At 39.3% G+C, this 12,324-nt stretch overlaps 1 protein-coding gene across 1 annotated transcript in view; it reads left to right on the forward strand.

Annotated features, from left to right (window-relative positions):
* The first annotated feature begins 1,749 nt into the window (after positions 1-1,749).
* The window catches only part of B3GALNT2 (beta-1,3-N-acetylgalactosaminyltransferase 2), a 16,656-nt gene continuing 6,081 nt past the window's right edge, over positions 1,750-12,324 (forward strand). The window contains exons 1-7 of the mRNA XM_010706992.3: positions 1,750-2,103; positions 3,193-3,293; positions 4,358-4,551; positions 6,093-6,188; positions 9,963-10,073; positions 10,579-10,657; positions 11,825-12,008. Coding sequence (XP_010705294.1) covers positions 1,883-2,103; positions 3,193-3,293; positions 4,358-4,551; positions 6,093-6,188; positions 9,963-10,073; positions 10,579-10,657; positions 11,825-12,008 — 986 coding nt within the window. The 5' untranslated portion in view covers positions 1,750-1,882. The remainder of the gene's footprint in view (positions 2,104-3,192; positions 3,294-4,357; positions 4,552-6,092; positions 6,189-9,962; positions 10,074-10,578; positions 10,658-11,824; positions 12,009-12,324) is intronic.

Raw genomic sequence — 12,324 nt, forward strand, 5'->3', positions numbered from 1 at the left:
TTTTTTTCCTTTCTTTTCCATTCTCAGTGATTTTAAAAGTACAGCAGCATAGCCTCAAGGATAGAAAAGAAAATCTTCTGAGTATGGGCTGCTCTAGCACTACCTTACAAAGCTAGGAGACAGCCTAAAACAGGAGAAAGAGCTGTTCTCAGTGCAGTAGGATACTGATTCAGAAGCATCTGTTATATTAATGCTGTTCCCACGTGAGTGGTTCATAAGACAAAGCTTCACTCATTTTAAAATATAAACTGAATAAAAAAAACATATTTTTGATTCAAGTAGCTTTATTTTTATTATTATTATTTTTTAATTAACTGATGCCAACTTTTGGTATTCTAAATCAAGTCATCCCATAGATATCTGTGCATAGTTTCATTTTTCTTATTTGGTTTGATGAAATTGCTCTGCTTTGAATTAAAAGTGATATTTTAAAAACAGAATTTGTACAAGCAGTGTCTAATGTGCACTCAGAAAACACGTTTGTCCTCCTGTGAGATTTGTGCTGGGAGGCTTGCAGTTAAGGCTGTTGAGAGAATAATCACAGGAGTGTGTGAGAAAGAGCTAGGAGATCTTAGAGGAATTTGTTGTAATGTTGTAGTCTTAGAGTACCTCTGTTGAGGAGTCGTGGCAGATCTTCGTTATTTAGTGGCCTTTGAAGACTTGCAGGGGTTCCAGGCAGTCAGTATTTAGCAGCCTACTGAGAGGCTAAAATTGTGTTTGGATTGAATGATGTGTTTCATTCACAAGTTTCTCTGCCTGTTTTATAGGGCAACCAGTTTGGACTTAGCTCCATCAGCACACAGATAATATTCCTGAACCTTGCCATCCATTCAGTCTGTCATTTCTATACGAGGTATAGCAGTTGACTGTAGTGAAAAACCGACGCTGAAGAATGGAAATAATAGATTACTGCTTGGGTTTAATTCCTTTTGAGTCTTAAGCTGATGTAAACTTCTCTCAATACGTTAATGCTCAGCTTAAATTACCGATAAACTTGCCAGCACAAGTTCATTTAAATAATATGGAACTTAAACCTTCTTTTCCCTTGAAAATCACTATTTGCATGCTCAGAACAGAAATATTTAGTGGGAAATAGACTGAGAAAGATTTGCCTGTGGAAGCGTCACAGTCTACATGCCCTACTATTGTCCTGTCCTAGGAATCAGTAGCAGAGCACTGTTTTATTTGGGATTCAGGACTCAGGTGCAATTCATTATGAACGCACCCTAGAGCAAAAAAGTATTCTTCTCCAAGTCTTTGGATGTTGATTGAGCTACTTCCCTGGCTGTTCTCAGGCTCCAAGTCGCAGCTTCTCAGGTTTTGTGATCTCTAAGTTAAACCAGCAAAGGTAAACCGTGGATTACAAGTGCTGGCTGTGATGCCCAGAGACTGTGCAGGGGTGTCAGACTCTGTGTGAAGGCACACGGTGCTGCCCAGCTTCGAGCGGCTGGAAGCAACAGGCCTTGGTGTGATAGTGGAGTGGTGAAGCTGAGGGGTTCAGCAGCCTTAAGAAAAAACAGAGGAAGAACTGGCATGTTTTTGAATCTGACAGGCTTGGTTTAAATATTTCTTCTTCTGGGTGGAATCATGGTGAATTATAACAGTGAAGGCTTTGTTCCAGCAATGTCAGGTGCCCAAGCTTTAGGATAAAGAAGTGCCTGCAAGCAAGCAGGAGGCTCGAGCTCCCATGAGATTGGCAGAGTACACAGTAGGACCTTGTACCTTACCCGCAGGATTTCTGTGGTTTGTCCAGAAGTGTTTTCATAGATTGCTAGTGAAGGTTTTGGTGTGCTGAAGATGTTTTCCTGTTTCTGAACCAAGAATGCAACAGTAATTTTACCTCTTGTTTTAGTGTTTCAGGTACCCAGTACTCTTGCTTTTGATGTGCATTTTAATGACTGCTTGCAGCTCAGAATCGTGCAGACAATGTATCTGTTGTTACTTTGTATTTCTAGGTCCGCTGGCCTTCTTTCCTCAGTGGAAGCTGAAACATTATGATGTTGTTGTAGGTGTTTTGTCAGCTCGCCACAATCACGAACTGCGCAGTGTTATAAGGAACACTTGGTTCCAGCACTTGAAACAACACCCAACGCTGAGCCAACGGTAATCTCTAGAGTTTTGAACTTTTGGGGCTGTGAAAAGAAAACAATATTATGCATAAATCTCTTGATTTAATCATTTTTTTTTTAAAGGATTTCCATTTTTTCTTTTTTTTTTTCCCTTTCATTTTGAGCATCTTATGTTCCGATCATTTTAAAATCTGCTTAGTGCTGTATAAAAATACTGCTTGTTCCAGGCTGGAACTGTTTTATACAGGTAATTCTAATTGTACGGCTGTATACAGAAACTTTTGACCGTTCAACTGCTCGCTGCTGTTCATTTTTACAATTAATTGCTGTGGTTTATTAGTGGTGTATCAGACTTTCCTTTTTTCACGTTGCAGTGTATGCTTTGTGTGGTATGGAGCTTGAGGCGCTTAGTAACCCAGAATACTTGAAAGCAAGCACAATTGTCTTTGGTGAGAGCACCACAAAATGTTTTTTAACAGCTTCAACTGTTAAGTTGAGGTAAAGTTTAGGTGTATTTCCCACTGACACAAGTATACCAGCAGAACCCTTCCTGACCACTCACGTAGACCTGTCAGTCTGCAGACCAGACAGTTTCTACTGAGAAAGTTCTGCAGTTCATTCCTGGAATCACTGTGAAGCTTATAGGCCTCTTCTCTAGGTACCTGCCTTATACTGAAAGCCGTTTGCTGTTCACAAATTTGGTGCGCAGTACGGAGCGAAGCATAGCTGCTTTGGTTATCTGAAAATGTGACCTTTCATAGCTTGGATGGAATCTGAGGAGGATATTTAGCCGCTGAGTGAAAGACTGGGTGAAGGTCGATGCTCTAGCTGGTTGTACTGCTTATTGTCTCCTGACTTGCACTGTCAGGACTGGGGCTAAAAACAACAATCCCGATCCTGGTGGCCAGTATTCCTGTGCCCTTGTGTAAAAGGCTGGTGTGTGTTTGGAGCTGAGCCCCCACACAGGGATTCCTATGGTTTCTCTATGCAGAGACCCTCATTGTTTATCTTAAGGGGTTTTAAATTAATCCTGGGGAAGATGGGCCTCTGTGATGAAATAAGTGTATTGAAGGTGAAGGGAGGAGGGAAAAGAACTGGTGTTAATAAAACCAAATTATTTTAGTGTCCTTGTGAAGTTTATAATAGGTGCACGTGGTTGTGCTGTGCCAGTGGAGGACAGAGAAGACCCCTACTCCTGCAAGCTTCTGAACATCAGTAATCCAGGTATAGAAGTTAATTTCTAAAAATTCTATGATCTGAATTAGAAATAATCACCTTTTATGAGAATAACTTGAGGTGCTTAACTGAGATGGATAGTGCTTAAATGAACGCTGCCTAGAATTTGCTGTCCTGACAGTCGCATAACCTTCCTGTAAGTGCCAGGTGCAGGCATGGAGAGGGGAGGTCTTGAGGACGTGAAGGGGAGGCTGTTGGATTCTAATGAATTTGCATTCTTCTTGTATCGAGGAATGGTCTCTCCCATGTGATAAATTTTTACAGTACATTTTTTACTATATTCCTGTGTGAAATCAAGTTGGAGAGAGCTTCAGCGACGCAGTCCAGTACCATACATGAGTGCAGACAGTAGCAAGGCAGGAAAAGGAGTGTCAGGCAGACTTCTCTGTTGGTGAAGTGAGTTCCAAGCAAGTCTGGCTGATAGATTGTTCAAGGGTAAAGTGAAATGCTGCCTTACAAAAATACTTTTAACTAAAATTACAAATTTCTTCCTGATGTTTTTTTTTTTTTCTATTTAATTTTTGCTCTTTAATTACGAGTTACCTAAGGACTACCTGGCTGTGGAGCCAGAGTAATTTTTGTAACCTTTGGATATGAATGGCAATAACCTCTGCTTAGTCAGTCTCCCAAGAATAACCATTGCCTCAGGGCACAGGGAGGGCATAATGCTAAAACAGTCAGCCAAGCTGAGCAAAAATGTATGTCATTTTGGTACGTAATTATTTTAATATATTAATACACAGACATACACGTGATCAAGTAGCATTTTTATCTTCACCCTGTGGATTTATTGTTTTTCTCTGTGGATGCATAGACAATAACTTGCTATTGCTGGTAACCTGCAGACTGCTGCATCACTGGGAGTTTCTCCTTACTGCAGTCTGCAGTCAGCTGTCTTTTCTTCTCCTCCAGCACTTGGTTATCCTTGTGCACTTGCCAGCCATGCAAGTTAATCAGCATGCTTTGCATGTATCCAGTGTGCTTTGTGTATATGCAGTTCCAGAACTATGAAATCTTCTCACATTATCTCTGTCCTTTCTTTTTTCATCTAGTTTTGAATCAGGAAATTGAAGCATTCAGCCTCCCTGAGGACACACCTTCAGTGCTATCTGAGGACAGAGTTGTCAGCGTGAACTTCCGTGTGCTTTACCCCATTGTCATCACCAGTCTTGGGGTCTTCTATGAAGCTGATGGGGTTGGATTCCAGAGGAACATCACTGTCAAACTGTACCAGGCAGAACATGAGGTAGAGTACTGCACTTATCTTTTACAAGTGAACTGAGGCATATTGTCTGTATTGCAAACTTATTTTTTACAGGAAGCAACATGCTGTGTTGGTGATTTAGAAGAGCAATACTTAAATGGCAAGCACAGGAATTATATTTTATTTCAGTTGCATCATAAATTCTTATTTCTCAGCTATATATATGCAGTACAGGTGAGAAAAAGAAAAGGAAATTAAAACAATTTCATAAAGTGCTATGAGTTAATTTAAATGCTTTTTGAACGAACACTAATAGCTAATTCCAGGCTGCACTTCTGGTTACATTTGAGATTCTAAAATATTAAATAGGTATTAAGGAATAAAAAATAATCTGTTAAATATATGTAAAACACATGCCCAGAAAAATACATTGACTTTGGGACAAAGATGTGCAGTGTATATCTGAAATTTTTTCTTGTCTATTCTTTGGCAGGGCATTCTGGCTTTTTTTTTTTTTTATTTTTTTTGAAAGTGTCTGTTTTTTACAGGTAACGAACTTCCCCCAGTGCAATTCAAACAGTGATAATTCCCCTAACTTCTAAGCTCAGATGTGGGTGTAACACACACATGATTTAGTGTCTGAAGGAAAAAAAATAAAAAAATTGAGCATAATCAGGAAGCACTTCTGTGCTGTGCAAGTGACAGAGCACTGGCACAGGTTGCTCCAGCCTCCCTGGAGATCTCCAAAAGCCACCTGGATGTGGCCCCAGGCACCCTGCTCTATGTGTCCTGGCTGGAGCAGGAGATGGAGCACGTGGACCCAGAGGTTTCTTTCTAACCTCAGCCATGCTGTGATCCTGTGGTGTTCACTGCATTTAATATATTGCATTTATCTCTCGTAATAATTTGATGGGTCAATGTCAAGACTCATGGCAATAATACAGTAGAAAGAATTGTAAATCTAAGAAAATAATTAAAATTAAGTGCAGAAAATATACTGAAGTATGACTTCTATGAATGAATAATGAGAGCTGGTTTTATAATTAAAAAAAAAAGTATAATATAATCAGATTTATGTTTGCTAAATGGTAGAATACTAAATGTTAACACAGATCAAGTTATTAGGCTGTTAGGCTTTTACTTCCAGTGAAGGTGAAAAATTAGTATGATAGGAAAGCTTGGAGACTTTACTAAAGATTGGAAATCTGGTGATGCAGCATCTTTATGTCGTTCTTTTACAACCTAAGAGCTGTTTGGTGGCCTATTTAATATAGCTCTAATTATGTTTTAGGGGACAGGCATCCTCTGTTGCAATAAATAGCAGCCAGCTATTTAAACAAAAGATAGAAAGTCTGTTATCTGGGACACTGAGTCTTCCAGATGATGTGCTGCCTTGGCTGGATTCTGGTTTTGTTGCTTGCTTCCCCCTCTTCAGTCCAATGCTTGAATACCATGGAGTCTCATAGGCTGTCTTGGCAATTTCCAGTAATCTTTATACAATCTGTAAGTCTGTTTCCATTGTAACTGAGATGATCAAGATTTGCCTAATCTCACAGCACTTGTGCTACCTTTGTTGTTCACAGGAAGCTCTCTTCAGTGCACGCTTTAGCCCACCAAGCTGTGGAGTGCAAGTGAACAGACTGTGGTACAAGCCAGTGGAGCAGTTCATTTTGCCAGAGGTATGCATGGTGTCAAAAGTGCCTTCAGTTCTTTTAAGTCAGCCAGAGCGATTGACTAATAGAACTGGCCTATGCTTGAGGCAGAAAAGGGCAAGTGAAAACCTCTGGGAATTCATATTTGGGGTCCAGAATTTCTTTTTCACCGTCTTGATTACTACCTGTTGTAAAAAAGGAAAATGTGATTAATTGGAGAAGACGTTTCTGCTTCTGGTGTCTTGGACACAGCAGTGGTGTGTTATGGTCGCAGTGAGAGTGTTAGCCAAATAGTTATTAAGATGTGCTTACTTAGATCTTCTGAAATTTCAGTAGTTGTGTTTCTGAACAACATTGGCAAGGAAATTGTTCCATCATTGAACCACGCAGGAAAACTTTAAGGTCTTTGGTAGAGTTGTCTTGTAAAATTTAAGCTGGATGATGTGGCACAGAGTAGGCTGTGGGTTTTCACATGGTAAAACTTGTATTTTAAAACATGTCAACGTTCTGTGGCTGTGCCCCTCAGAAATTTGGGAAAGACCTTTATTCTAGGCAGTAATGACAGCACTGGCATTCTCAATTCTCCTGAGATACCATTAGCCAAGCTGCCAGGGTCTGAAGGGTTTCTTTGTTTGTTTTCTTATTGGCTTTGGGAGGTGCAATCCAAGACAGATTTTGGTATAGTTGTGGCAGCTTGGGAAGGAACGTGGCTGAACACAGAAGGAGCAGAATATACAAAGGAAAAAATTCTGATATTGTTACAGTGAAAGGTTAGTGAATACAAGTTGACTCAGAATGAGGATTCCAGTTCAGTTGATCCTCCTGGGTCCAGGGATTTTTCCTGTTGGACCAGCAGTACCACTTTAAATATCTCAACTGCCATTTTATGCTGTTTTTCTTCATTTAAGTATTCTTCTATACGATTGGGCCTTTGCTGCTATTTATGTAAGTTATCTTTGGGTCTGGGTTGTTTTTTTATGGCAGAAGTTAAATGTTGTATGAAAGAATGCAATGAGAGAGAAAACTGAAGGGGAGGGGAAGACATTTGGGTCAGTTTCATCCCTGATTTATTTCCCTGGCTCTGTACAAATGACTGCATTTGGAAGCTCGCTCCTCTTAAGAGGACTGCTGCTGATTAATTGGTTTGTCATCTTAATCAGGTTTTAGTACTTTTTTTTTTGGTGTTGCTTCCTCAGTAATTTGCTAGTATAACAAGGAAGACTTACTCCTCTTAGTCTTTGTTCTGAGACAATAAAATACTAGGCAGTTGTAATTTGGGTATAAATGACTGCATTTTTTGTGAAAGGCAGATGGGAAATATTTCATTTAGGGAGAGGATATTAGTATTCATTTATTTCTTTGTGTGGGCATCCTTAATCTGATATATGCCATGCGCTGAATGCTTACAGGATAACATGCTGTTTCTAATGTAGATTAATATGGTTTATGCACAGCATGTCGTCTTCTGTGATAGTTAAGATGCTGAAGCATAAAAGATGATTCAGAAGAGATAGAACGCCCACGTGTTCCTACCTACTTCTTTAGCAGTAAATTTAGTGAACGGTTTAATTATCACAAGATGGTTTCTGAGACAATATCTATTCTCTGCCCTTGCACCTTCAAGAATTAATGGATTGTGCGAACTGCTGAAGAGCTTCATTCATCTTCCAACTGAAGTGCTGCTCTTTCTCCTCATCTGGAGGAAAGGGAGAGAAATACAGCCCAGAAGAAGCATCTGGCAAGCCAGATTGCTGGAGGCTGAACTGATCGTTCTACTTTGCGGCGACTGAAGGCACAGAAGAGCAGAACCAGCAGCAGATAACTAAAACTCGCACGTGGGGTTCCCACAGCCAAGTCCTAGCAATGCGTTTATGTTGACAAAAAGCCAAAGGCCGCTTCCATGAAAACGGAACTCTGTGCCATGTGTATTCCATACCACTGACGGGGAGTAGCTGGAGAGACAAAGAGGACAGTGCTGTTTAACATTAGGAAAGGAGTTTGGCAGGGCTGCATCATGTCAGTACACCTGTTCGGTATTCACTGTAATTGCTGCTGTGTTCTGGCAACAACAAGGTTGGAATTTAAATGGGGAAAAACAGATGATGTAGTCTCAGGTGTGCCACTAATGCTTTGCTTTCAGCCTTTTTGGGCTTCAGTTTCCATTAAACAGCTTAGAGTAAGAATAGCTGAAGGCTAAAGTAATTAGACGATTTGCTTACAAGTCTCTCAACCTGGAAAGTAGTGATAGTTTGCAGCTTTAGAACGTCTTGCATTTAGGGTTCACTGGTAAAAATGGATTAAGACTCCTGGTACATGTTTGAAGTCAGTAATACTGAATGGTAAGAATTTTAATGTTGTAACATTTCTGATTGCTGAATAGTGAAAGGACTTAGAAGCTTACTAAACAACTGAATAGTGGTTGTGTCTTTATATAAGGCGTGGAAGTGGGATTAAAGCCCAGTCCCTACTTAAAAATGAAAATAAGTTAGAATGGTAGATGACATCCTCTGCAAACACGGAAATTCAGTGTATGGGTTTCACTGTGCATAGGTGTTATGGGTCCTGGTACTGAGAAGTGTCTTAGTGGCCCATTTGGTTTGATAACTGACAGGTAATTGAAGAAGCAAGGGAAAGATACTGAGCATGCAAATCAGGCTTGAGTAAACACTGACTAGCTCTGTTATTAGATTATAAAGCTGACATTATAAATAATAGATGTGAACCTTCTGAAATATGCAGCTGTAATTAACTTCTGAGACTGTTGCAGATGTTAAGACCTACTTCTGGAGAAAAGCAAAGAATCGAGCAGGGCTGTAAGCTGGACACAGTGGTTAGTCAGTAACTGGAGGGCTTCTGGAAAAGACGTACAAGGAAGCTTAAGTGGGATAGTTAAGGGGGCTAGTAAAATAAACAGAAACTCATCTACAAATAGCTGAAACATGTTGTTTTGTTCTGAGGCCCATACTAGGTATCAGTGTTTTTCCTATGAAACTGGGAGAAACAAAACTGAATGCACTCATCATTTAGCAATCAAGAGTGTAGTATCCCTGCAACTACTCCACACCACTGTGTGACTAAGGTGAGATGATTTAAAAGAAAGGAAGAAAGAAAATATACACCACTCTTAGCTGTTCAGCATACCACTTGTTCTTCCTAGGGGTCTTTGGGAAGTCTTATATAACATAGGTAATAGTTGGACTGCTGGAGGGATGAGTTTCAAGTTGAAATAAAGTGCTTTTAAATGCAGTATGTTTTTTAAAGGAATGACATAAATTAAGAGTTAAAAATATTCAGTTTTGAAGAGATTCAGTTATTTTTCCTTCTCCTTTCCCTGCCTGCCAAGATGACATGCCACAGTTCTGTGACTACAGTGGTTTGTGACAGCTTTGCCAGGATAAAGATGGCAGTGTTTTCCTTTGAGTTTTGCTGATGTCATGCTCAAGGCTCTGATCTCTGGTTATGGCAGATAACTAAAAAGCAGCACTTATTTCCAAATCTGTTTTAACATACGTCTTGCTGATGTTAAAAAGGCAAAGGTTTTTGCAATAGAGATTTCTGTTAAAAATTTTATGTTCCTAATTCACATTCATGATTAGTCCTAAAAGCCTGGTTGTATTACTGAGTTTCACAGATGTATTTTTCTGAGACTTTTTTTGAAGTATAAGTAAAACATTTATGTTGTGTTCAAGCTGTCCATTTTGTGAAGTTGACTATTTTAAAATTAAAAAAAATCCACACAAAACTGTTTAATTTTTTAAAGTCTTTGAATACCTGCATAACCACCTCCTGCTCTCTTAACAGAGTTTCGAAGGTACCATTGTATGGGAGAGCCAGGATCTACAGGGCCTTGTTTCAAGAAACCTTCACAAAGTGATGGTGAATGATGGAGGGGGTGTTTTCAGAGTCATTACAGTGAGTCAGCTTATCTTCTCTTCCACCACGTTTCCATTTTTCCTAGAACTCTCACAACTTAGCGTTTTGCTTTCCTGCATTTCTCTGTAAAACATTAATTCAGTTGGGCCTCTGATGTCTCGGAGCAGAAGTTTGCTTTACCAAGGAAAAGAACTGGGGCATACAAGAAATGATGCCAGCATGGGACATGTTCTTGTGTTTTGAGTGAAGTAAAGTTCACCCACTGTCTTTCAGTAGGTGATGAAATAAGTATAATTGCGATGCCTATTGTTACTGTGGTTTTGGATTCAGGGAGCACTAGTTTTAAGTCAAACTTTCAAAAATGCCACAAAATTTTACAGTTCAAAATCTTTGTCCTTCATTATGCGGGCACCTAAACCAGAATTGTTTTCAACTCATTTCATTCTTAGTTTCCAGGAAATTTCACGCTCTAAAATCAGTGGAAAGCAGATCAGTAATGAGAGTTTAATTAATTTCTTTCTTTCCATTATTGTGTCCTCAACAGGCAGGGGAAGGGCTGTTGCCACACGAACTCACAGAAGGCGTGGAGGGGATAGCAGGTGGTTTCATCTACACTATTCAAGGTAAGTCTGCAGACAGCATTGCATTTGATGTTATGATAAAACAGGAACTTTAAGTTACTTTTCTGAGGTAAAATTAATGCTCACTCTATTAACTTGATCAGCTTATTGTTTCTACTAAAATAATTATTTCTTTTTAATGCCCAGCATCAATGTCCTGCCGTAGCTTCTTTGTTTGCCATTTGTCAGCTGCTCCAATTGACTTTAATCTCATTGTCTTTTTTATTAACAGAAACAACATTTTTCAGTAGTCTCCTCTGTCCTTGTTTTCTGTAACCCAAATCCAAGTTTAAAAACACTGTGTGCAGTGTGGTCCTCAGGAGATCTTTCCTTGGGAATGTTCACATTTGCTCCTGTCCTACTACTTTCAGAATTATTATTATTAATGTTTGCTATCGAACTAACAAACAGCAGTTACCAAATGCAGCCTGCTTCTTCACTGCTGTTGTTTCACACCTATTTCAGCAGAACATTCAGAGACTCTATAAGGGCCCTTGCCAATTTCTTAAGATTTTGGCCACATCATACTGTAATATATTCTCATCTGTCCATCATAGCCAATACAGGCAATGAGTTTCAGAGTGTTAATCATGTCTTTTCGTAGCTAGATATAGCAATATAGCTGGGCAGTCTTCTCATCGTGTCTTTTGTGTAGAAACATGAACTGAGATGTGCTAAGGCCCATCCCTCCTGATGTTGGATAAGTTCCTCAGTGCCACAAACTCTCTTCTTACCAAGAAGTTCAGTATTGCAAGATCTTTTTAGCTTTTACCTACAGTCAGGTATGTGGTGAAGTTCAGCAGGGGCCAACTATGCTACATCAAAGCAATGCCAGCTTGGTTATCTTTAGCAAAGGATATTTTGTTTGTTTTGAGGTTTCTCTAACAGTAACAGAGTAAAGCCTTTCTGCTCTGCTGATAAGAGTAACAGTGAACGGCTCTTTGCATTGAACAACTTTAAAAGGTCGAATTCTTTTGTTATTCAGAGTACTTTTTTATTTGTTCTGCAGCTTTCAACCTCATATACATTTTAAAATTGATTGTAGGATTGTTGTAATCTCATTGAACGCCTTTCCGGATTTGTCTGTATGCTGCATATGATCCAAAAGAAATATGTAAAATATTATGTAGGTATGCATCTTTGTTTAACGATGGCTGCTGCTTCTTTCAGAAGGTGATGCCCTTTTAAAAAGCCTCCATACTCGCCCAGAAAGGTTTACAAGTCACATAAAAAGTCTTGAGAAGGAAGATACTTTACTGGAGGAAGAAAGCAGTACCTATGATGATATTGTTTTTGTAGATGTTATTGACACTTACAGAAATGTTCCATCTAAACTACTCAACTTCTACCGATGGTAAGTTGGAAGAATGGTGTTTTCCTCTTAGGAATGTTGTTTGTAGTGTGAGATAATCCAGCATGTAACATCATATGACAGCTTTCACAAAATGCATATCTTATGTGATTTCCTTAATTAAGCTGTGCCTCTCTCTCACAATTTTGAAGCACATACTATATCTAATGAATAAAGTATTTGGTGCCTTAAATGAGCGTGACCTGGCAAGGCAGACCTTTCTGCTCTAAGAGTCCAGCTGACAAAATTGTTGTGTCTTTGAATTTCTTTTGTTTCTGAACATGAAGTTTTAGTTTTCTAAAGGATGTTTTTTGGCCAG

This window comes from Meleagris gallopavo, chromosome 2 (genome assembly GCF_000146605.3).
Source record: "Meleagris gallopavo isolate NT-WF06-2002-E0010 breed Aviagen turkey brand Nicholas breeding stock chromosome 2, Turkey_5.1, whole genome shotgun sequence".
Taxonomy (NCBI): domain Eukaryota; kingdom Metazoa; phylum Chordata; class Aves; order Galliformes; family Phasianidae; genus Meleagris; species Meleagris gallopavo.